The sequence below is a fragment of the Haliotis cracherodii genome, unplaced genomic scaffold, assembly GCF_022045235.1.
Source record: "Haliotis cracherodii isolate W230 unplaced genomic scaffold, xgHalCrac1.p SCAF_6, whole genome shotgun sequence".
Taxonomy (NCBI): domain Eukaryota; kingdom Metazoa; phylum Mollusca; class Gastropoda; order Lepetellida; family Haliotidae; genus Haliotis; species Haliotis cracherodii.
The window spans coordinates 54,321,702-54,345,349 of NW_027266319.1; the positions used below are offsets into that span (position 1 = coordinate 54,321,702).

Below are 23,648 nucleotides of genomic sequence, written 5' to 3' on the forward strand. Positions count from 1 at the left end.
TTGTTGTTACCCTGTCTGGCGCTCGGCATTAGGGGCTAAAACAAGGACTGGTCGGCTCGGAGTCAGTATACTGTGTCTGAGTGGGGTATTCATGTTAAACTGCGGCATAGTATCTCAGTGAGCTAGCACTATAAATCGGCATCAGTCCGGACTAGTACAAGCAGCCACATACACACGTGCATGCACGTCGCTATATTTGTGCAATAATCTTGGATGCGATGTTAAACCCCATTTCACCTCACCTCACCTGGAGAGATTAATTCAACATGGAGGTCACTTATCCATGGATGTGAGGGCAAGAATCACAGTAGGGAACATTGTCAGGCCCAGTTGTCTCCAGTGCTGCTCCTTGCTGAGTAGACATGCAGTCCATAATTTTACCAGGATCAGGGCTCGCAATTCAATGTGCGGAGTTAAGTCTCTTGGTCGTGGGTTCGAATCCTGGTTCGCCCCGATTATGTTTCTTGGTTTGACACTGTCATACCCATGCTCATGTGTTTCACCAAAGTGGTAAACGTCTTAAGACCTGCATCACTAAGGGCTTTCCCACCGCATGAAGCTGACTGACTGGCAGTGATATAACTTGAATATTGTGCAGAGCGGCGTTAACCCAAACTCACTCTTACCAGAATCTTACCAGGATCTGAAGTTATTTTAATCACCTTGAGACCCGTGAAGAACCGGGTTAGAATATGTCTTCAGCAACCCATGCTTGCCGTAAAAGGTGACTTTGCTTGTCGTAAAAGGTGACTGACTGGATAAGGTGGTCAGACTCGCTGACTTGGTTGATGATGCATATCATTGTATCCCAATTGCATGGATCGATGCTCATGATATCAGTCACTGGATTGTTTGCTGCAGAATTGATTATTTACAGACTGCCGTCATGTAGCTGGAATATTGCTGAGTGCAGTGTTAAACAACAAACAAACAATCACCTTGATGATAATTCTTAGTCTTTAGGTAAAGTGTCCTAGCAACAAAACTTTGTTTTTTCCTTCCAGATAATTAAGCTGAGGTACATAGGGTCCGCCCCTCTATGATGCAAGTCCTCACTCATCAAACTGATGGGCACAAGAGACCAGTTCTCTCTAGCTGCACCAGTTGTTGAGAGTAGGATTGAATTCTGTTGCTTGTGGTATTAAACAACACTCAAGATTGTACCGTCTTTTGTAATCTTGGACACTTCTGTTGCAGTTCATGTACAACAGCACCGTCTTGCCATACGTGACAGCCTCGTTCAGTGTGACAGCAGGAGGGAGTGACTTCCCCTTGGCTAACCCCTGTGGCATCAAAGGTACAGCTGATGTTAAAAAAAAAATGAAAAGAAAAACCCATCTCAAAACATGGAAACATAGTTTCTGATTACACTTTTGAAACAACAAATTATAAAGTTTATAAGCACACACAAACAATGATAACTAGTGGCTAAAATTGATTGCCTGAGAAATTAATTATGTGATGAAGACTTGTAATACCGTATTCGACGTGATAAGCGCCCAGTGCGCTCTCAAAATTAGTAACAGGGCTCTTATTAGAATATTATTTTGGTGAAAAACAGCAGAGTTGAAAGATCGTAAATGTCGTGGTTTTTGCTGACAGCCTCAACTGTTTACATGCGACAGATATATTTTTCCAGAATTTAATTTCCCATAATTAAGGCTGCATATATAAAACACATATTATACAAGAATAAATAAGTCTTGTGTACATTGATCAATCGGGAGGGGTGCTAATTGGGATTGTTCACTAGGCAATATATTAGCAAATATCGCCGTGCACAGCGCTTATTACATTGAATACGGTATGAGGGTTTTACCTTCACCTTGACTTACCAGGGGACCCCCAGTATTAAATTCAAGGGTCCTTACAGGAAGAACTGTAAGAACAGGAAAGAATTACTGTAAGATTTGGTAATTTCTTTAATTACAGGACCTTTATATTTCTTGTCAATAATTTGGTACAATGAATATTACTGTGCCTCCCAAGAGACACCCTATATTTTCATTCTGCATCAATTCTATACGTTTGTGCTGGACGCACATTCCTACATCGTGAAGAACCCTGTAAAATATATGCTGAGTGTTGACTATCATATATGTGTACATCCGTCATTCCCATTTCATCTTGAGGCCAGTGGACTGGCCACTCCACTTTCTTCTCTTATCCATCGGTGTTTTCCGACATGGGTACAATGTGTGAAGCCCATGTCTGGTGTCCCCCGCCGTGATATTGCTGGAATATTGCTAAAAGCGTCGTAAAACCATACTCACTCACTCACTCACTAACCCACCCATCTCACTCACTCACTCATTCACTCACCTCTCTGTCCAGTGCGTATCTACAAGTGCCCTCTACTGGTCACCAACTGCGGCAAGTGTCTGAGTATGGACGCGGAGTACAACTGTGGCTGGTGCGAGTACAGCTGCACCCTACAGAAACACTGCAAGGGGAACTGGCTGGACCGCTCTGATACCTGCCCCAACCCACAGATCCTCAGGGTGAGTTCATGTCACATTTTGTATTTTGTTTAAGGTGTAGTTTCTTAATAGCTTCCTCGGATTCTCTGTTTTTGTCTTTAATTAGCACCCATTACTTGTATTGATTATATTCATCAGTTTCTAAATCAAAGGTTTAACTGTGCCTGATCAAAGAGCCTGTGATAAGTCTGCATTAAGAAGGTTCACTTAGTCATAAGGTGGGGTAGCCTTGCGGTTAAAGCTCGTCATGCCGAATACCCGGGTTTGATTCCTGACATGGGTACAATTTCTGGTGGCCACCACCGTGATATTGCTGGAATATTGCTAAAAGCGGCGTAAAACCAAACTCACTTAGTCATTAACGTCAAAGTTGGCTGCGGGGGTGTTTCCAGCTAGAGCTTGTTGGTTCCAATGGAATAAGGCTTAACTAAGATATGTATGGTTAAGATAACTGGAGTCCAAATAATTGTGACACACCGATGTCACTACAAGACTGCTTTTGCATCTTCTATGTCACAAATGGCTCCTCAGAATTTTCAAAACAGGAGATTCTTTGACCAAATGAAAATGAGATCTACTAAATTCTGTATGATTGAGATAATAATTCCCTAAATCTAGAAATTTCTAACAATGTTGACAATATGCCTGACGTATATTTTCGGGTTTTAGTTCAGCCCAGCTAATGGTCCTATCCAAGGCAAGACAAACATATCGGTGACGGGTATCAACCTCGGCAAGACGTACACGGACATCACCACCGATGTCACGGTCGCAGGCATCAAGTGCTCCGTCATCCCTGACCACTATGAACCCTCATCCTGGGTCCCGTTCCACAAAGCGATCGTATCTACAATCAATCTTAGAGACTTACGTCGATTATAAAATCGTCTTAGCTAAAGTTTACGCCCGTTCCACAAAGCTATCTTAGGGCGATTGTAACTTTACAAGTTCTTAAGTAGCCGATCTTAACAAAGATCGGAATCTTCAGCCATGAAGATACGAAAGTTTCCCTAAGAGTGGCCTCCATTGGTCATGTTTAGCAGACGACGCATTGTCGAAATATGGCTGAATCGCAGACCTCTGTCGGCGGCAAACACGTTCGTCGCAGCAATTTTTCAGCAAGCGAGATCGCTGTCCTTGTTGATGAGGTGGCTGTTCACCACACGACACTGAATTCCTCATTCAGCTCTACCGTCACCAATAAGCTGAAAGGCAGCATATGGGAGGACATCGCTAACAAGTAAGTGAGCTGTGGACTGTCAGAATGTTATCTGATATAATAATAAGTCAACATACGCCATCTTTGTTGTTATGGTACAATATTTAAGATCGATTTTAGCGATCCTAAGTTGGTCCAGAGCAACTTAGCATTTTGATCTTAACTTACAACTCTCTTAGTTAAGATTGCTTTGTGGAACGGGCGGCCGATCGTCACAAAAATTTAAGATCGCGTACTTAGTGAGTTACAATCAACTTAGCCCTAAGATCGCTTTGTGGAACGGGGCCCAGGTGCGTAGAAGGGCAGTCACTCATACACCTGCAGATTGTCAACAGTTTATTGTAACATTTAGTCTCTGAAATGAAATATTTACGATTTTCTTTTTTTTCAATCGTTATTTAATATGTAATCAAAAGTTAGCCAGAGAATATTTCCTTTCTGGACTTGGACTAAACAAGCATTGTACTTTGGGTTAACCTGTGACACAATGTTATTCCTGTGGGCCGTACATGTGACTGTTTGTTCAGGTTTACCTGTGACACAATGTTATTCCTGTGGGCCGTACATATGACTGTTTGTTCAGGTTTACCTGTGACACAATGTTATTCCTGTGGGCCGTACATATGACTGTTTGTTCAGGTTTACCTGTGACACAATGTTATTCCTGTGGGCCGTACATATGACTGTTTGTTCGGGTTCACCTGTGACACAATGTTATTCCTGTGGGCCGTACATGTGACTGTTCAGGTTTACCTGTGACACAATGTTATTCCTGTGGGCCGTACATGTGACTGTTCAGGTTTACCTGTGACACAATGTTATTCCTGTGGGCCGTACATGTGACTGTTCAGGTTTACCTGTGACACAATGTTATTCCTGTGGGCCGTACATGTGACTGTTCAGGTTTACCTGTGACACAATGTTATTCCTGTGGGCCGTACATATGACTGTTTGTTCAGGTTTACCTGTGACACAATGTTATTCCTGTGGGCCGTACATGTGACTGTTCAGGTTTACCTGTGACACAATGTTATTCCTGTGGGCCGTACATGTGACTGTTCAGGTTTACCTGTGACACAATGTTATTCCTGTGGGCCGTACATGTGACTGTTCAGGTTTACCTGTGACACAATGTTATTCCTGTGGGCCGTACATATGACTGTTTGTTCAGGTTTACCTGTGACACAATGTTATTCCTGTGGGCCGTACATGTGACTGTTTCTTCAGGTTTACCTGTGACACAATGTTATTCCTGTGGGCCGTACATGTGACTGTTTGTTCAGGTTTACCTGTGACACAATGTTATTCCTGTGGGCCGTACATGTGACTGTTTGTTCAGGTTTACCTGTGACACAATGTTATTCCTGTGGGCCGTACATGTGACTGTTTGTTCAGGTTTACCTGTGACACAATGTTATTCCTGTGGGCCGTACATATGGCTGTTTGTTCAGGTTTACCTGTGACACAATGTTATTCCTGTGGGCCGTAAATGTGACTGTTTCTTCAGGTTTACCCGTGAGACGGACAAGTCCAATGCTGATGCTAGTGGTACAATCAAGGTGACAGTTGATGGAAAATACACAGTTGAGTCAGACTCACCCTTTCCCTTCGTTGTGAGTATGCGACACTTCTTCATCATTTAAATCTCAAAAACTATTAAATGCTTGTGAGGAAAAAGGATGTTATAAAAATACTGTAAAATTAAAACATCTTAGTCATTATCCTTATGAAGGCGTGTTTGAGAAGCATGTATTGCACTTTCCTGATATACGTTAACAACCCTGATTGTTCTCCCAACAGGTGCCCTTGGTGCAGGACCTCAAACCCGAACAGGGCCCCAAGTCGGGTGGCACAGTCATTAGCATCAGTGGCTTGTACATGAACACAGGCAGCAGCACATCCGTCAGTCTCGCTGGGGCACCGTGTGAGATGTTTAGGTAGGTCAGACTTGGGCACATCAGTCAGTCTCGCTGGGGCACCGTGTGAGATAGTTAGGTAGGTCAGACATGGGCACATCAGTCAGTCTCGCTGGGGCACCGTGTGGTGATGTTTAGGTAGGTCAGACTTGGGCACATCAGTCAGTCTCGCTGGGGCACCGTGTGAGATGGTTAGATAGGTCAGACTTGGGCTCATCCTTGCTGGGGCACCGTGTGCGATGTTTAGGTACATGTAGGTCAGACTTGGGCACATCCGTCAGTCTCGCTGGGGCACCGTGTGGTGATGTTTAGGTAGGTCAGACTTGGGCACATCAGTCAGTCTCGCTGGGGCACCGTGTGAGATGGTTAGATAGGTCAGACTTGGGCTCATAGGCACATCCTGGCAGCAGCACCGTTTGAGAGGTTTGGTAGCTCAGAATATAGTTGGGCACATCAGTCAGGCTGGCCAGGGCACCATGTCAGATGTTTGAGAGATTAAGAGCTCATTTTAAAAAATGTTTGTCACATACAAACAAATATTGTTTTATCAAAGAAGCAGCATATGGGTCTGGGATGGGTAACTCAGGTATTTGGGTCGGGTTGGTACCGAGTAGGACCCAGGTACCCACAAGACTACCCAGACCCATGGTTAGCCATGATATTGTTTAATGACAACAATTATCTAGAACACCATGGTTACACTACAAGTCATTATTGTTGCATTTCTTTCTGACTATGCATTCCTTTTGACTTTTATATGTTTGAATAAAGATAAAGCTTCAGTCAACTTCAATGTATGCATGACCAGATCGTTTTATACGTGTATCTAAATATTTTTTGCCAGGGGTACGATAAGACAATTCCCAATCAGTCATTTTGTATCCATCTCTTGAGACCCCCAGTGGCTACCTCCGGGTAGAGTCAGACAAGGTAGGGGAAGGGTAGTGTCAGACAAGGTAGGGGAAGGGTAGGGTCAGACAAGGTAGGGGAAGGGTAGGGTCAGGCAAGGTAGGGGAAGGGTAGGGTCAGACAAGGTAGGGGAAGGGTAGGGTCAGACAAGGTAGGGGAAGGGTAGGGTCAGGCAAGGTAGGGGAAGGGTAGGGTCAGGCAAGGTAGGGGAAGGGTAGGGTCAGGCAAGGTAGGGGAAGGGTAGTGTCAGACAAGGTAGGGGAAGGGTAGGGTCAGACAAGGTAGGGGAAGGGTAGTGTCAGGCAAGGTAGGGGAAGGGTAGGGTTAGACAAGGTAGGGGAAGGGTAGGGTCAGACAAGGTAGGGGAAGGGTAGGGTCAGGCAAGGTAGGGGAAGGGTAGGGTCAGGCAAGGTAGGGGAAGGGTAGGGTCAGGCAAGGTAGGGGAAGGGTAGTGTCAGACAAAGTAGGGGAAGGCAAGGTAGGGGAAGGGTAGGGTCAGACAAGGTAGGGGAAGGGTAGTGTCAGGCAAGGTAGGGGAAGGGTAGTGTCAGGCAAGGTAGGGGAAGGGTAGTGTCAGGCAAGGTAGGGTCAGGCAAGGTAGGGGAAGGGTAGGGTCAGACAAGGTAGGGGAAGGGTAGTGTCAGGCAAGGTAGGGGAAGGGTAGGGTCAGGCAAGGTAGGGGAAGGGTAGGGTCAGACAAGGTAGGGGAAGGGTAGGGTCAGGCAAGGTAGGGGAAGGGTAGGGTCAGACAAGGTAGGGGAAGCACATTTGGACTCGTCCCAGCCCTGGTAGCATGACTATCTTTCAGTATTATGTATTATGGGCAGTTAAAACAAATGTACAATGTCAAATTGAATATTGAAAATATATGATGGTGATATATTAATTTATTTGAATGTTTATTGAAAAAAGTGCTTGAAATGAATAGAGTGTTCTACTCCCCTGGAAATACTTACTTAAATATTTGAGAAAATATTCAGTAAATTGTATACTGTAAACTTTTAATGTTTCAACACAGATCCAACAAGACTGTGATTGAGTGCAAGACCTCACAGCATATTTCCAACGACAACAAGGTTGAAGTTGAGGTCAACTTTGGAGGGTTAAAAAAGCTGGTCCCAAAGACATTCGAATACATCACTGACCCCACCATCTCCTTGATTGAACCAAAGAGCGCCATTCTTAGGTAAGTACAGGGCCCTTCCTAAGCCTCCCTTGATATAATTGTCGGATTCGTCTTATGCATGCATTCAAATAGGAATTTGCTGCTCCCATGAAGAGAGTTTGTACGTGGTCAAGTGGTAGAGCATCTTCCCAGAGAGCTGAAGGTCGTGGGTTCAATCCACGGCTGCATCATATCAAAAGACGTTCAAAGATGGTACTTGTTGTTACCCTGCCTGGCGCTCTGATTTAAACAAGAGTTCTAAGATAGATTCCCCACATGGGTACAATGTGTGAAGCCATGATATTGCTGGAATATTGCTAAAAGCGGCGTAAATCCATACTCACTCACTCACTCACTCACTCTAACACAGAACTCGGCAAAGTTATGTTTGTCCAGTCAGGAGTTTATCCAATTAAATCATCAAGATAAGCAAAGTTTAAAGATTAACAAATCATGGATACTTTGTTGAATAATGTCTTTTGTATATACACATGAAGACATTATGAAAATTATTCACCAGAAGACAACAAAATAAAAAAGTAAACTCTACGATATGTGTTACTTTGTTTTAAGCCTACATATTGTTATGTTATGGAAATACTATCATTAACTGCATTAAACCTGGATCATTCTGGACAAAGTCACCCTTCAAACATTGTTCCACTTCTTTTTTGTAATTTTCAAGACAACAGAATCTCGGAATGCCCAAAATGTGAATTTTAGCCCAAAGGCATACCTCAGTCAAAGTAACCACACAAACAATCTTGTATTATCGTTGGTTATGTCAGACAAGAATTTGTCACAATATTTAAAATACTAAATTCAGATTGTCCATATGTTTTTTAGTTTGTTTGTTTGTTGTTTAACTCAGCAATATTACAGCTATAAGACGGCATTCTGTAAATATCAATTCTGGACCAGACAATCCAGTGATTGGCATCATGAGCATCGATCCAAGCAGTTGGGATATGATGACATGGATCAACAAAGTCAGCGAGCCTGACAACCCGATCTCGTTAGTCTCTTCTTACTACAAACATAGTCGCCTTTTATGGCAAGTATGGTTTGCTGAAGACTTATATTCCAGTCGGGATCTTCACGGGTCCATATGTTTTCTAAGGTAATGTTGTCACACTGTGCGGCTGAACAATGCCATCATAACTCACTCACGTATTGATGCATGATTCAAAGATACACTGTTCTGTTTGTGTTACAGCGGCGGGACGTCCATCACTGTCATGGGACAGGATCTCGACCTCATCCAGAACCCCATGTTCTTCACCACCCATGGAGGAAACATCTATACGTCGGTACGACACAGGACAGAGTCTTAATCTTATGTTGACCTCAGCAACAGGGCAGGGTCATGCTTGAAGTCTGTGGCAGACGAGGTCTTTAACTCTCGTTATAAGCATAGGAGCATGTGGACCAATGTTACAGGATCATGGGCTCAAATCCCAGTTCGCCTTGATTATGTTTCTATGTCTAATATATGTCTGGTGTCCATTGTGCATAGTTGCGTCCCGTGGGCACGCCAGAAACCTATGATTGTGGGTTCGAATCTCAGTTTGCCCCAATTATGTTTCCAGGTTTGTCAGCTCCATACCCATGCTCGTGGGTTTCACTGAAGTGGTAAACGTCTGAGACCTGCATCACTTTGGGCTTTCCTCCCACATTAAGCTTGCACGCCATGATATAACTGGAATACTGTTGAAAGCGGTGTTAAACCCAACTCACTCACTGTTTGATGTGGGGACATAACTGAGAGCAATTGTAGACAAAACCTTTGTTGCTTGTTTATGCTTGTAACAGTAATAAATATGTGATCTCTGATTGGGATTTTGAATCTTACTGATGCTACTTTACAGTCTGTGTTTTAATGTTTTCTGGGGGGGGGGGGGGGGGGGGGGGTTTCAAATGTGTACTTTGTGCATTTTGTGACCTGTCAGTTCACAAGTCCAATTATTCTCTTCCAGAAATGCCACCACGACAACAAATTCCAAATGCAGTGTCCTGTTCCCGGAATCCCTGCTCGCGGTTTGAACGTGTCGGCTACCAGCCCGCTAGAAGTGCATTATGGGTTCCACATGGATGGTGTCATGACCTGGAAGAACATCTCTCACCTTGCCCAGTTTGGCCTTCTCATGTATCTCCCTGACCCACAGATCTACAAGTTCTCCAGTGACGCCCACGCCAAGAACTACATCAAGAAGGACCATTTGTCCATCAAGGTAACCGTGGATGCATAGCTAAAACACAAAGTATTGGTACTAAGGAGATATTGAAGAATGAGATCATTAAGCTTGTGTCAGAAAGCATTTGCTCCAGTACATGTAACAGCTCTGCTGTGTTGTAACATCAGTTTATAGGTACAGAGTCAAATGTGATACTGTTTTATCTGATGTCTGTGGGTTGGTCGGGTAGGCTAGTGGTAAAAAGCAGTCGCTCATTGCGCCGAAGACTCTGTTTCGATTCCCGACATGGGTACAATGTGTGGAGCTCCTTTCTAGGGCCCTCCACTGATGTCCGCCATGATATTGCTGTAATATTGCTAAAAGTGGCGTTAAACCATACTCACTCACTCACTCACTCACTCACTCACTTACTCTGATGGCTGATGATAATGCAGAAACAAGTACATACAAAATGACAAAGTTTCAGATCATAAGCTTACTCAGCTCTGTCAAGATTATTTCCTTTGATGATGTGATACACAACAGTTTTCAACATCTGGTAATACAAGTTTACTAAATGTGTTTATGAATTTGTATGATCTTTCTGCCACACAGGGAGATTTCCGCAGTATCCCTCCACTGATGTCCAACGTTGTGGTGTATGTTGGCCAGGACGTGTGCCTGAACCCCGCCGCCACGGACACCGCCATCACTTGCCGCCCCCCAAGTGCGCCAGGCGGCATCGACAGCAGTGGCACGGCACTTGTGAGGGTAAGTGAATGCAGTTTGTACTCCCAGGTTGTGCTTGATGCTCACGTCATATTGCTGGAATGTTGCTGAGTTCAGTGATACACAACAAAACAAACCATGCATGAGTGTTACGGGGCGTTGAGGTAGCCAAGTGGTTTAAGCGTTTACTCGTCACGCCATTGACAAGGGTTCAATTCCCCACATTGGTACAATGTTGGAAGCCCATCTCTGGTGTCCCCCGCTGGAATATTGCTGAAAGCGGCGTAAAGACTCGCTCACTCACTCACTCACTCACTCACTCACTCACTCACTCACTCACTCAGCTCTGAATCCATAGGGATGCCAGGATAGCAGGATTTATTGATCCAAATGTGTGATTGACTGTTGTTATACTTTGCTTATTCTAACAGCCTTCTTTCACTCACTTTATGGCCCACACTCAATTATTTCCAGGCAAATGTGATAGAGCTGCCTGTGATGTAAAACATTTTTTCTCACTTACTTCAGTTCAAAATAGAAACAGGCTTTATAAATATTTTGCCTTATATTTGTAGGACCTTTGTCCTGTTCTACCAACACCTTCAACATTCCTGCGTTGTTAGGGGCGGTCGGGTAGCCTGGTGTTTTAAGGGTCCGCTCTTCACGTCGAAGACCCGGGTTCAATTCCTGACATGGGTACAATATGTGAAGCCCATTTCTGGTGTCTCCTGCCATGATATTGCTGGAATATTTAAGCGGTGTAAAACCATACTCACTCACTCACTCCTGCGTTGTTCCTTCCCAGGTTCAGATCGGGAACATCAACCGCTAGGTGGGATACCTCCAGTACTACGACATGTCCAGCCAGGACAAACCAAACGCTCTCAGAGTCATTCTGGGCGTCGTACTCCCCATCCTCGCGGTCATCGTCCTGCTCACCATCTGTGTTATCCGTCGTCACCGCAAACACGGCCCCAGCGAGGACTACATCCCCGACGTGCTGAAGGACTACGAAGGCAAGAAGGAGGAGGAGGAGATCGGCATGAACCACGTGTCCGTCAAGGCGGACATGAACGGACAGATGACCGATGATAAAGGTACTTGGATTGTTCACTATGGTTGCAATACAGTAAGAACATCATTTCTGTACAAGGGTCACACTACCCGTGCTATTATATAAGAAGCAGTGCTCACAATTCTATATTTATTGCCTCATATTATGACCTAAGTTTCCCAGAAAGATGCATGGAATGACAAATGTGTTTGCATACAAGGGTCAGGATAGGATAATTATGTTCCAAGACAAGGAGAGGCACGGGTGGCCCAGTTGTCTAAGGCAGTGCAGTGTGCAGAGTTGCGTCCCTTGGGCACGCCAGAAACCTATGATTGTGGGTTCGAATTCCTGTTCGCCCCGATTATATTTCTATGTTTGTCAGCACCATACCCGTGCTCGTTGGTTTCACCGAAGTGGTAAACGTCTGAGACATCACTTTGGGCTTTCCTCCCACATTAAGCTGACACGCCGTGATATGACTGGAATACTGTTAAAAGCGGTGTTAAACCCAACTCACTCACTCACACCAAGACAACTGAAGGATCAAGACATGAACTATATTGACACACAAGTGTGTTATAAATATGTTGCAATACAAGGTTCAATATATGAACTATATTGACACACAAGTGTATTATGAATATGTTGCAATGCAAATATCAAGATATGAACTATATAGACACATGAGTGTCACAATATTATGAATTTGTTGCAATACAAGGTTCAATATATGAAGTATATTGACACACAAGTGTCACGTTATTAAGGATATGTTACAATATGAGAATCATGATTAATTAAGATTTACAGTAGATAGATTGAAGTGGCGCAGATGAAGATGAAAAATATATATGTGGACAAGTTTGTCCACCGAAATGATTCAGCCAGTGTTTCACCTGGACCAATGAGATTTCACCGACTCTCCATTTGTTATCTCCATTATGTAACCGTTACAGATTCAGGCCCGTACATTTTGGAGCTACTGGGGAAGTTCGAAGACACGGCCCTCCGTCAGAACATCAGCTGCATGTTGATAGCTCGCAGTCGGCTGGACATTGGCGAACTTATCGGAAAAGGTGAGGAATTCATCTTATTCTGATTCAGCACAAATATACATTACAGCAATCTCGCCGACAGGATGAAATGTGAATTATCACTCACGTGTGAATGTTAACGTTTAAATGATGGACAAATCTTTACAAACATGACCCATTTCTGTATTTTGTGGTCACGATATGTAGATTGTCCCAGTTGCTCCAATGTTGACAATGCTAATTCTGTCTTCAGGCAACTTTGGTGCTGTTTATAAAGCGCAGTACCAACGGACAGAAGATGAAAAACCTGTACAGGTGGCTGTTAAAACACTACAAGGTGGGAAACATTCAAGCTTTACCTTTCATTTCACATATTTTCAAGAATGTTAGTCTGGACCTGTAGAATCCTCCCTGAAGCATGCCTGACATTGGTTCAGACTTTCCCGTTGCTAGGTTTACTACCCTGGTACGACCCCCCCCCCCCCCCCCCCTATTGAACGTGACGTCACCTATCCCTATCCTATGACGTCACCTAACAATGGGCGTTATAATAGCCCGTCGTCATGCAATATAAGGGCATTATCAAGTTACAGTGGCCCGCTGATTTCTGATAACATGCGGACGGTTTAATGATGATTCTATCCTTTTTAGCTATAATTAGTATTTTCACACGGGGTGAGGGCAGGTTATGTAAGTAAGTGCAGAGTTGAATCCCAAAGGCTGAAAGCATTGTTAGAAATTGGCACTAGTACTATTGTCCTTGCCAAACTGTTCAATAGTAAAGGTTTCATAAATACTAGTAGATATTGGCCATATTGAAGGGTTGTTATCATTATAAGAACTAGTGGACTAAAATGTTACTTTCTACCTCTGGCATGCCAGAATCTTATGAACGTGGGTTTGAATCCCATGATTGTGATTCTTGGTTTGTCAGCACTATGCTCGTGGGTTTCACCAAAGTAGAAACACCTGGGACCTGCGTCACTTCTGGCTTTTCTCCCACATCAAGCTGTTATGATATTTCTGATATACTGTGTGAAGATGTGTTGAAGCAAACTCACTCACTCACACTGGCACTTAAAATGTTTAACTTGATTATATGTGGTGTAGGTGGGATAGCTGAGTGGCTAAAGCATTTTCTTGTCCCCCCTGTTATCCAGGTTTCATTCCCGACATTGGTACAATGTGCGAAACCCATTCTTGGTGTGAATATGGCAAATAGTGTCTTAAAACTATATTGTATAATTAGGCTAAAAATTTAGAAGTCGTTATTCTTAAAAACAATGTGATCCAATATAGCACAGTTACATAGCTTTACATTGGCCCTACTTTACTGCCCATCTCTTGTTATCGTCATGGCAGAAACAGGAGTTTGTATGCTTGTTTATGTAGGGAGGCACTTTCCCAGATCTATGGTACACAACTGTTTATTTTGGTTTCATACTAGTTTGAACAAGCAAAAAATAAAACACCGCCCATCAGCACTATGTTTTCAAAAGTCGTTGCCGGAGAACCAGTTCTTTTATTTTTTAATCCTTATGAATTGCTCTGTACAGGTAAGAACACGGAGGTCGAAGCCATGCAGGCGTTCCTCCAAGACACGGTACTTCTCAAGGACCTGCAGCATCCCAACATCCTGTCCGTGGTGGGCGTGTGTGTCACCGCTAGCGACGACCCCACTGTCATCATGCCCTTCGTGGCCACTGAGGATCTCAAAAACTTCATCTGGGAACCATCTAAGGTGGGTAATCTGTCAAGCAGTGACAGATATATGAAATACAGTAATATGAAAGAATCGGGAGTCATTTGACTTCTTTTGAGTTGTATTTATGAGAACAGGACTTGTCATGTCCATTAAAAGTGTACTGTATTACTACACAGAGTTGAAGCTGTATCATGAGGGGTAAATGGTACCTAATGCATCCCGTGTTTTATACCAAAAGCCGGAGGTATTATACTGATACAACAAATTGATCTTACCGAAATGTTTCAATCTACCATTGTTAGCAAGTTTTTTGAAAATCCAATTTGAAGGAAAACAGCTGATCGATTGAACTGAGGTCAACTTGTGCTATGTCACGTAACTTTCATTGACTTTAGCTTCATGGCTGGGTATAAGGGATTTATTCTCCCACTCAGGAATTTATTTCCCTCTCAGGCGGGATACATAATATATCCTCAAGGTTACGGGAACCAATCAGATCTCATCATTCATGGTTGTTGTTTAACGCCGCAAGGCATACCTCAGTCAAAGTAACCATACAAACAATCTTGTATTATTGTTTGTTATATCAGACAAGAATTAGTCACATACTTTAAAATGCTGAATTCAGATTGTCCATATGTTTTCTAGTTTGTTGTTTAACGCCTAACACAGCAAAATTACAGCTATACGACGGCAATCTGTAAATAATCAATTCTGAACCAGACAATCCAGTGATTGACATTATGAGCATCAATCCATGCAATTGGGATATGATGACATGTATTAACCAAGTCAACGAGCCTGACCACCCGATCCCGTTAGTCGCAGATCTCATCATTTAGATGGGGAGTTATGATAACATATTTTACCATGTGCTTACTGTTTCTCTTTTCAGAACATAACAGTATTAGAACTAGTAGATTTTGCCCGCCAGATATCGGAGGGGATGACGTATCTAGAGGGTGTGAACGTTGTCCATAGGAACCTAGCAGCCAGAAACTGCATGTAAGTAGATGGATGGTTGAAGCTTTCACCTAAATGTTGAGGGTTGTGTTGGTTAGGATACCAGCTCCCACATCATATGGCTTAGAGTTGACACTTCAGCATATATGACAACGATTGGACACTGAAAGGAATTCTTTCTATCTTTCATAATGCTCAACTTCATAAACCTTGATACTTTGATACTTTGCTAATTCCATAAAATGTGTTTAATTTTGTCCTTTTTGTCCCCATATTAATGGAATAACTGCAATACTACCTTATATTGCCATCTGTAAAGCAAACACACATATGTAAAATCCTTCAAAGTGGATGCTAATAATATATCCAGTCTATAAAGTGATCCAGAATGGAGCACATTGACAGTGCGTACAAAATCCCTACATTTGTGTCACAAAAAGTGTGAGATCTCTATTTCTAGGTATGAAAACTTGCATTATACACGGCGATATACAGTATCCTATGAATTATGGCACAGTTATTCCATTAATGTTGGGTGTGGTGTGTAGTCTAGTGGTTAAAGCATTCGCTCGTCACGCCAAAGACCCAGGTTTAGATTCCCCACATGGGTACAATGTGTGAAGCCTATTTCGGGTGTCCCTCGCTGTGATATTGCTAAAAGAGGCGTAAAACCACACTCACTCACTCACTCCATTAATGTGGCAAGGACAATGACTTCTGAAGTCAGATTCTGAAAGTATGGAGTGAATTTGGAAGTAAGATGTGTTCCTCACCCTACTGACAACATGACTATCTTTTTCAGAGTAACCCCCGAGAAGACAATCCTGCTGACTGAGTACGGCATCACACGAACGCTGTTCCCACAAGACTTCTACTTTGGTGATGACAGCACTGTGAAGGTGCTGCTCAAATGGATGGCACCTGAAGTTATTGACGACTTCAACTTCTCCAGCAAGTCCGATGTGGTGAGTACATCACTAGGGAAATAAGGGAAATAATACCCTGTGTGCGGTTGAACACAGCGTTATATTCCACAGATGGGTACAATGTGTGGATCCTAATATTCATTTGTTCTGCTGTGACAGATATTGCTGATTTAATAGGGATATATTTGTATTTCTCTCAAATGGATGCTGACATTAGTTAGATAAAAGATTTGTACATGTATATAGACTGATGATAGACTTAATTCTGTATCCTTCGTACAACTGGGACTAGTTAGTGTAATCTGCTGGAGGACTATCAGAAGATGATGAAACAAATGAATAAAGACATATTTCATGTGTTGTTTCAGCAACATTTTGGGAAGTGGCAAGCCTCCCGCCATACAGCCAGTGAGTGTGTGCCGTAGCAGGAAATAGCTGACACACTCCAGGCAAATATCCCTGGAGTAGGTGTTTAGCATCAGGAAGCCAACACTTCCATATGTCCGGGCTGATAACACTGAAACCAGTTGTTTGCCAAAGCATGCCCTTAAAAACAATCAACTAGGATACGGAGGTAGTCTGTGCCACAAGAACCTTTCAGTCTACTTGCCTCAACTTGTCTTGCAGCATCCCTTTCAGTCTACTCCTACTTGCCTCAACTTGTCTTGCAGTATCCCTTTCCGTCTACTCCTACTTGCCTTAACTTGTCTTGCAGCATCCCTTTCAGTCTACTTGCCTCAACTTGTCTTGCAGCATCCCTTTCAGTCTACTCCTACTTGCCTCAACTTGTCTTGCAGCATCCCTTTCAGTCTACTTGCCTCAACTTGTCTTGCAGCATCCCTTTCAGTCTAATCCTACTTGCCTCAACTCGTCTTGCAGCATCCCTTTCAGTCTACTTGCCTCAACTTGTCTTGCAGCATCCCTTTCAGTCTACTCCTACTTGCCTCAACTTGTCTTGCAGCATCCCTTTCAGTCTACTCCTACTTGCCTCAACTTGTCTTGCAGTATCCCTTTCCGTCTACTCGTACTTGCCTCAACTTGTCTTGCAGCATCCCTTTCAGTCTACTCCTACTTGCCTCAACTTGTCATGCAGCATCCCTTTCAGTCTACTTGCCTCAACTTGTCTTGCAGCATCCCTTTCAGTCTACTCCTACTTGCCTCAACTCGTCTTGCAGCATCCCTTTCAGTGTACTTGCCTCAACTTGTCTTGCAGCATCCCTTTCAGTCTACTCCTACTTGCCTCAACTTGTCTTGCAGCATCCCTTTCAGTCTACTTTCCTCAATTTGTCTTGCAGCATCCCTTTCAGTCTACTCCTACTTGCCTCAACTTGTCTTGCAGCATCCCTTTCAGTCTACTTCCTACTTATCTCAACTTGTCTTGCAGCATCCCTTTCAGTCTACTCCTACTTGCCTCAACTCGTCTTGCAGCATCCCTTTCAGTCTACTCCTACTTGCCTCAGCTTGTCCTGCACCATCCCTTTCAGTCTACTCCTACTTGCCTCAACTTGTTTTGCAGCATCCCTTTCAGTCTACTCCTACTTGCCTCAGCTTGTCTTGCAGCATCCCTTTCAGTCTACTCCTACTTGCCTCAGCTTGTCTTGCAGCATCCCTTTCAGTCTACTCCTACTTGCCTCAGCTTGTCTTGCAGCATCCCTTTCAGTCTACTTTCCTCAACTTGTCTTGCAGCATCCCTTTCAGTCTACTCCTACTTGCCTCAGCTTGTCTTGCAGCATCCCTTTCAGTCTACTCCTACTTGCCTCAGCTTGTCTTGCAGCATCCCTTTCAGTCTACTTTCCTCAACTTGTCTTGCAGCATCCCTTTCAGTCTACTCCTACTTGCCTCAACTTGTCTTGCAGCATCCCTTTCAGTCTACTCGTACTTGCCTCAACTTGTCTTGCAGCATCCCTTTCAGTCTACTTTCCTCAACTTGTCTTGCAGCATCCCTTTCAGTCTACTCCTACTTGCCTCAACTTGTCTTGCAGCATCCCTTTCAGTCTAATCCTACTTGCCTCAACTTGTCTTGCAGCATCCCTTTCAGTCTACTCCTACTTGCCTCAACTTGTCTTGCAGCATCCCTTTCAGTCTACTCCTACTTGCCTCAGCTTGTCTTGCAGCATCCCTTTCAGTCTACTCCTACTTGCCTCAACTTGTCTTGCAGCATCCCTTTCAGTCTATTCCTACTTGCCTCAACTTGTCTTGCAGCATCCCTTTCAGTCTACTTGCCTCAACTTGTCTTGCAGCATCCCTTTCAGTCTACTCCTACTTGCCTCAACTTGTCTTGCAGCATCCCTTTCAGTCTACTTTCCTCAATTTGTCTTGCAGCATCCCTTTCAGTCTACTCCTACTTGCCTCAACTTGTCTTGCAGCATCCCTTTCAGTCTACTTCCTACTTATCTCAACTTGTCTTGCAGCATCCCTTTCAGTCTACTCCTACTTGCCTCAACTCGTCTTGCAGCATCCCTTTCAGTCTACTCCTACTTGCCTCAGCTTGTCCTGCACCATCCCTTTCAGTCTACTCCTACTTGCCTCAACTTGTTTTGCAGCATCCCTTTCAGTCTACTCCTACTTGCCTCAGCTTGTCTTGCAGCATCCCTTTCAGTCTACTCCTACTTGCCTCAGCTTGTCTTGCAGCATCCCTTTCAGTCTACTCCTACTTGCCTCAGCTTGTCTTGCAGCATCCCTTTCAGTCTACTTTCCTCAACTCGTCTTGCAGCATCCCTTTCAGTCTACTCCTACTTGCCTCAGCTTGTCCTGCACCATCCCTTTCAGTCTACTCCTACTTGCCTCAACTTGTTTTGCAGCATCCCTTTCAGTCTACTCCTACTTGCCTCAGCTTGTCTTGCAGCATCCCTTTCAGTCTACTCCTACTTGCCTCAGCTTGTCTTGCAGCATCCCTTTCAGTCTACTCCTACTTGCCTCAGCTTGTCTTGCAGCATCCCTTTCAGTCTACTTTCCTCAACTTGTCTTGCAGCATCCCTTTCAGTCTACTCCTACTTGCCTCAGCTTGTCTTGCAGCATCCCTTTCAGTCTACTCCTACTTGCCTCAGCTTGTCTTGCAGCATCCCTTTCAGTCTACTTTCCTCAACTTGTCTTGCAGCATCCCTTTCAGTCTACTCCTACTTGCCTCAACTTGTCTTGCAGCATCCCTTTCAGTCTACTCGTACTTGCCTCAACTTGTCTTGCAGCATCCCTTTCAGTCTACTTTCCTCAACTTGTCTTGCAGCATCCCTTTCAGTCTACTCCTACTTGCCTCAACTTGTCTTGCAGCATCCCTTTCAGTCTAATCCTACTTGCCTCAACTTGTCTTGCAGCATCCCTTTCAGTCTACTCCTACTTGCCTCAACTTGTCTTGCAGCATCCCTTTCAGTCTACTCCTACTTGCCTCAGCTTGTCTTGCAGCATCCCTTTCAGTCTACTCCTACTTGCCTCAACTTGTCTTGCAGCATCCCTTTCAGTCTATTCCTACTTGCCTCAACTTGTCTTGCAGCATCCCTTTCAGTCTACTTGCCTCAACTTGTCTTGCAGCATCCCTTTCAGTCTACTCCTACTTGCCTCAACTTGTCTTGCAGCATCCCTTCAGTCTACTCCTACTTGTCTCAACTTGTCTTGCAGCATCCCTTTCAGTCTACTCCTACTTGCCTCAACTTGTCTTGCAGCACCCCTTTCAGTCTACTCCTACTTGCCTCAGCTTGTCTTGCAGCATCCCTTTCAGTCTACTCCTACTTGCCTCAACTTGTCTTGCAGCATCCCTTTCAGTCTATTCCTACTTGCCTCAACTTGTCTTGCAGCATCCCTTTCCGTCTACTCGTACTTGCCTCAACTTGTCTTGCAGCATCCCTTTCAGTCTACTTGCCTCAACTTGTCTTGCAGCATCCCTTTCAGTCTACTCCTACTTGCCTCAACTTGTCTTGCAGCATGCCTTTCTGTTGATTTTACTGTTAGGATTGGTCTGTCATAAGCTCAAATAGTGAGAAATTTACTACTTTGTTTCGACGAGCTAATGGCTAAAGTTGCAGGCTTAAGAGGTTCATAGTGAGTGAGTGAGTTGGGTTTAACGCCGCTTTTAACAGTATTCCAGTTATATCACAGCGTGTCAGCTTAATGTGGGAGGAAAGCCAGAAGTGATGCAGGTCTCAGACGTTTACCACTTCGATGAAACCCACGAGCACGGGTATGGTGCTGACAAACCTAGAAACATAATCAGGGCGAACCGGGATTCGAACCCACAATGATAGGTTTCTGGCGTGCCCAAGGGACGCAACTCTGCACAGCGAATTGCGGCGTCTTAGACGAACCTCCCCCGAAGAGGTTCATAATTAATGATGATTAAATATGAAAACTACTGTGGATCATGCCACAGTTGCCTGAAAACGAATCTACCGTAGGTATGGTAGCACTTGTAGATCCATGTACTGTAAATTATGAAATTGATGTGGAATATGCAAATGTCCAACATCATCATCATCATCATCAGATTGACATATTGGAGTGTTATTGTCATGTCCGGTTCACTTCACAAAGGTGGGAACAATGACCTACATGACAAACCTCACATTAAGCAATGTAATTGAATGCTAGATGTAGTGCTTTTCTCTACGTTCAGTGTCAAATGTGGTCATAAGTTGTTTACATAAGTTCATCAAGCTTGTGACACTCGCCAACCGTCTTTGACGAGGTCTTTGTTTTTGGCAACTTTGTAAAAAGTTCTGTAAAATCTCACTGACTCACTGTGCTCACCCACAAGTTAAGGCTTAAGTACCAAGTAGTTGTATAATGACTTTCTGTTGTTTCAGTGGGCGAATGGTGTGGTGATGTTGGGGCTGTTGACAAGGGGGGTAACTCCGTACCTGATGTGGACAGTGCTGATCTTCCTGCCTACATCAAGGGAGGCAACCGGATGAAGAAACCCAAACAGTGTCCTGAAAACATGTACGATTTTGTCCTTCCGCAATTCTGTCTTTTATGATTGCTACCACTGATGACTTAAATTGTTTTTAACAGACCAGAAAACTGAAAACTTGTACAGTTTCTTTCATTCCCCTTGATCATTAGCTTAATAATTACTCATATTAATATATTTATTTATTTCATACATCTTTCAGCATTATTATTTATTTTGGATATTATTGACCCTAAGTATTGATTGCATTGGATATTTGGATTGAATCTATACTACTCAAAAGAAGTTAAAGAACGCCCACAATTGAAAGGCTGTGTGTTCCAAACCCTCCAGCCAAGACAGATTTACTGTAGTCTTATGGAAAATGTGGGTGTTCTTTAACTTCTTTTGAGTAGTATATTTAAACGTCGCATTCTTTACTTCTCAGTAGTGAATAATAGTTAACATAATTATGTTTAAAAGGAACTGCTATCTGAGCTCCAGGAGAGATTAGTGAGCACATATTTTATTTTGCAGTTTGTGGACAGCCACAAATAAACTGACCCAATAATTCAGCCCAATAACTCGCACAGGAATTCTGAAGTGAATATTTGAACTTTTATTTGTACAGTGAATATTTTCTTTTCTGATGCAGAGATGTGGGACTGAGAAACCAGAAGACCGACCCACATTCCAGGCTGTTCAAGATGAGCTCAAGACTTTCATCCAATCAGATGAAGGTGTGGACGAAGGGGCGGAGTCAAAGCCACTCATGAGCAAGGTTGATATTGGTGGATCAACGGAATACTTGGAAGTGATTGGATAATTGGAGACTGTTTTTGACTTTCAAGAAATTCCTCCCCTGCAATAAATCGCCACACGGAATGTTCAGGGATCAACTATATTGCCATGATGATATGGAAGACCTAGGATCAGAATCTCATATCCAAACAGATGATACTTTGATAATCTGATTGGATGAACTTTTAGATAATGTCATTTCATTGGCTGAAACATTTGAAATTCCATGCTTGACATCAGTTTGAAATCATCTTTTTCGTAAAAGTTGTATGACTTGCTGAAAGAAATAGCCATCTGTTTAATGACATGCCGGAAGAAGACTACGATGGTACAGATATGACAGTGTTAAGAAAGTGGACAAACAAAAAGGGAAATATCCCACTGCTGAAATAATTATTGTTCACTTCAGTTAAAACACATTTTCACACAACAAACAAGAATTCCACAAGCGGGTGTACCCCTTGATATGACATACATGTATATGATGTCATTTGTATAAGGGGTTTATGAAAATGGACACTGAGAAATCCTGATTTCTCCTGAAACAGAATGATATTCAAGTGTGACAATAACATGTGCCTCTGCAGTGTTTAGTGGAAGTCACATGATGCGAACTGGGGCCACTGTGTAATACCGGTAACATGTTGATGCATTTTACAAGACTTTTTTATTTTTAGTTTTACATGACACTTAACTTACTGATGGTGCTATGGACCTAGTTTAATGAAACCGTGCAAAATCCAACATAGGTACTTTTATCATATATAGATCTGGATCTGGTTTACATAGGGGGTAGGTGTATCCTTACTTGGGACTAAGTCCAGCGGCAGCTTATTATGCCATCAACTTTTGTTGATTTTTTTTTTTTTAGTTGGTTTATATCATGTATGAATTCTTGAACCAACTAAGAGGATTATAAAAAAGTTGGAAGCATTGGTTCATTCACTGTTTCAGTTACTGGAAACCTGATCACAGATTTATATATTTTGAAAGTTTACCTGAGGACCATGACTTTATCAGCATTAAGCTTAATATCAAATCAAACTTATTTTCAGTGCTTACATTTTATATAAATTTTCACTCATTAGCTCCAAGATAGTCATGTAACATTTGCACCAATGATGATACTTCAAAATTACTTAGATAGATTTGTTTTTCTCATAAAATTAGAACACAACAGCTGTCAATAGTTGGAAATTATGCACAAAATACTGCAATAATTTGAACTGCCTCATTTGATGAACTTGGATGCATGTGTCATATTGAGTAGTCTCCCTTTGTTGTACATTTTAAATTCTGCTTTTAAGAATGGCTCTGTCCATGTTAATTATGGTGCATGTGTGATATGTGAAATACATCCTTTGATGGAGGTACAAGTATTTTTCAGTAGATAGTTAGGTGTGTTTGAAATATTCTATTCTTTTACAATCCCAACATCAAGCTCCTCACAGTGATAGCCCGTTCGCAGAGCTCTCTATAATATTGTTGACACCAGTCAAAGATCTCCACTGTGATTGGTGGCTACAACCATGCTTGGAGTTTAACTTGCAACCGATTGACCGTTATGTATACAAACAAGTGAAGACATTCATGACGCCAAATACTCTTACCCCAGCTAAATTGTGGTTTTTTAAAATTGTCAATTTGAATTTCTATTTCATTTTAACTATCATGTAATTGGTATTGTAAGAATG

General features: G+C 43.0%; 1 protein-coding gene across 1 annotated transcript; it reads left to right on the top strand.

Annotated features, from left to right (window-relative positions):
* Positions 1-283: 283 nt before the first annotated feature.
* LOC139446504 (hepatocyte growth factor receptor-like) lies at positions 284-21,979 on the top strand. The gene is given in 19 exon segments (XM_071227809.1): positions 284-307; positions 1,198-1,297; positions 2,335-2,501; positions 3,150-3,307; positions 5,207-5,312; positions 5,500-5,636; positions 7,543-7,710; positions 8,906-8,999; positions 9,666-9,920; positions 10,479-10,634; positions 11,398-11,689; positions 12,603-12,722; positions 12,934-13,017; positions 14,237-14,421; positions 15,281-15,390; positions 16,151-16,313; positions 21,068-21,116; positions 21,119-21,213; positions 21,785-21,979. Coding segments are annotated over 19 exon segments (2,658 nt in total).
* Positions 21,980-23,648: the final 1,669 nt, after the last annotated feature.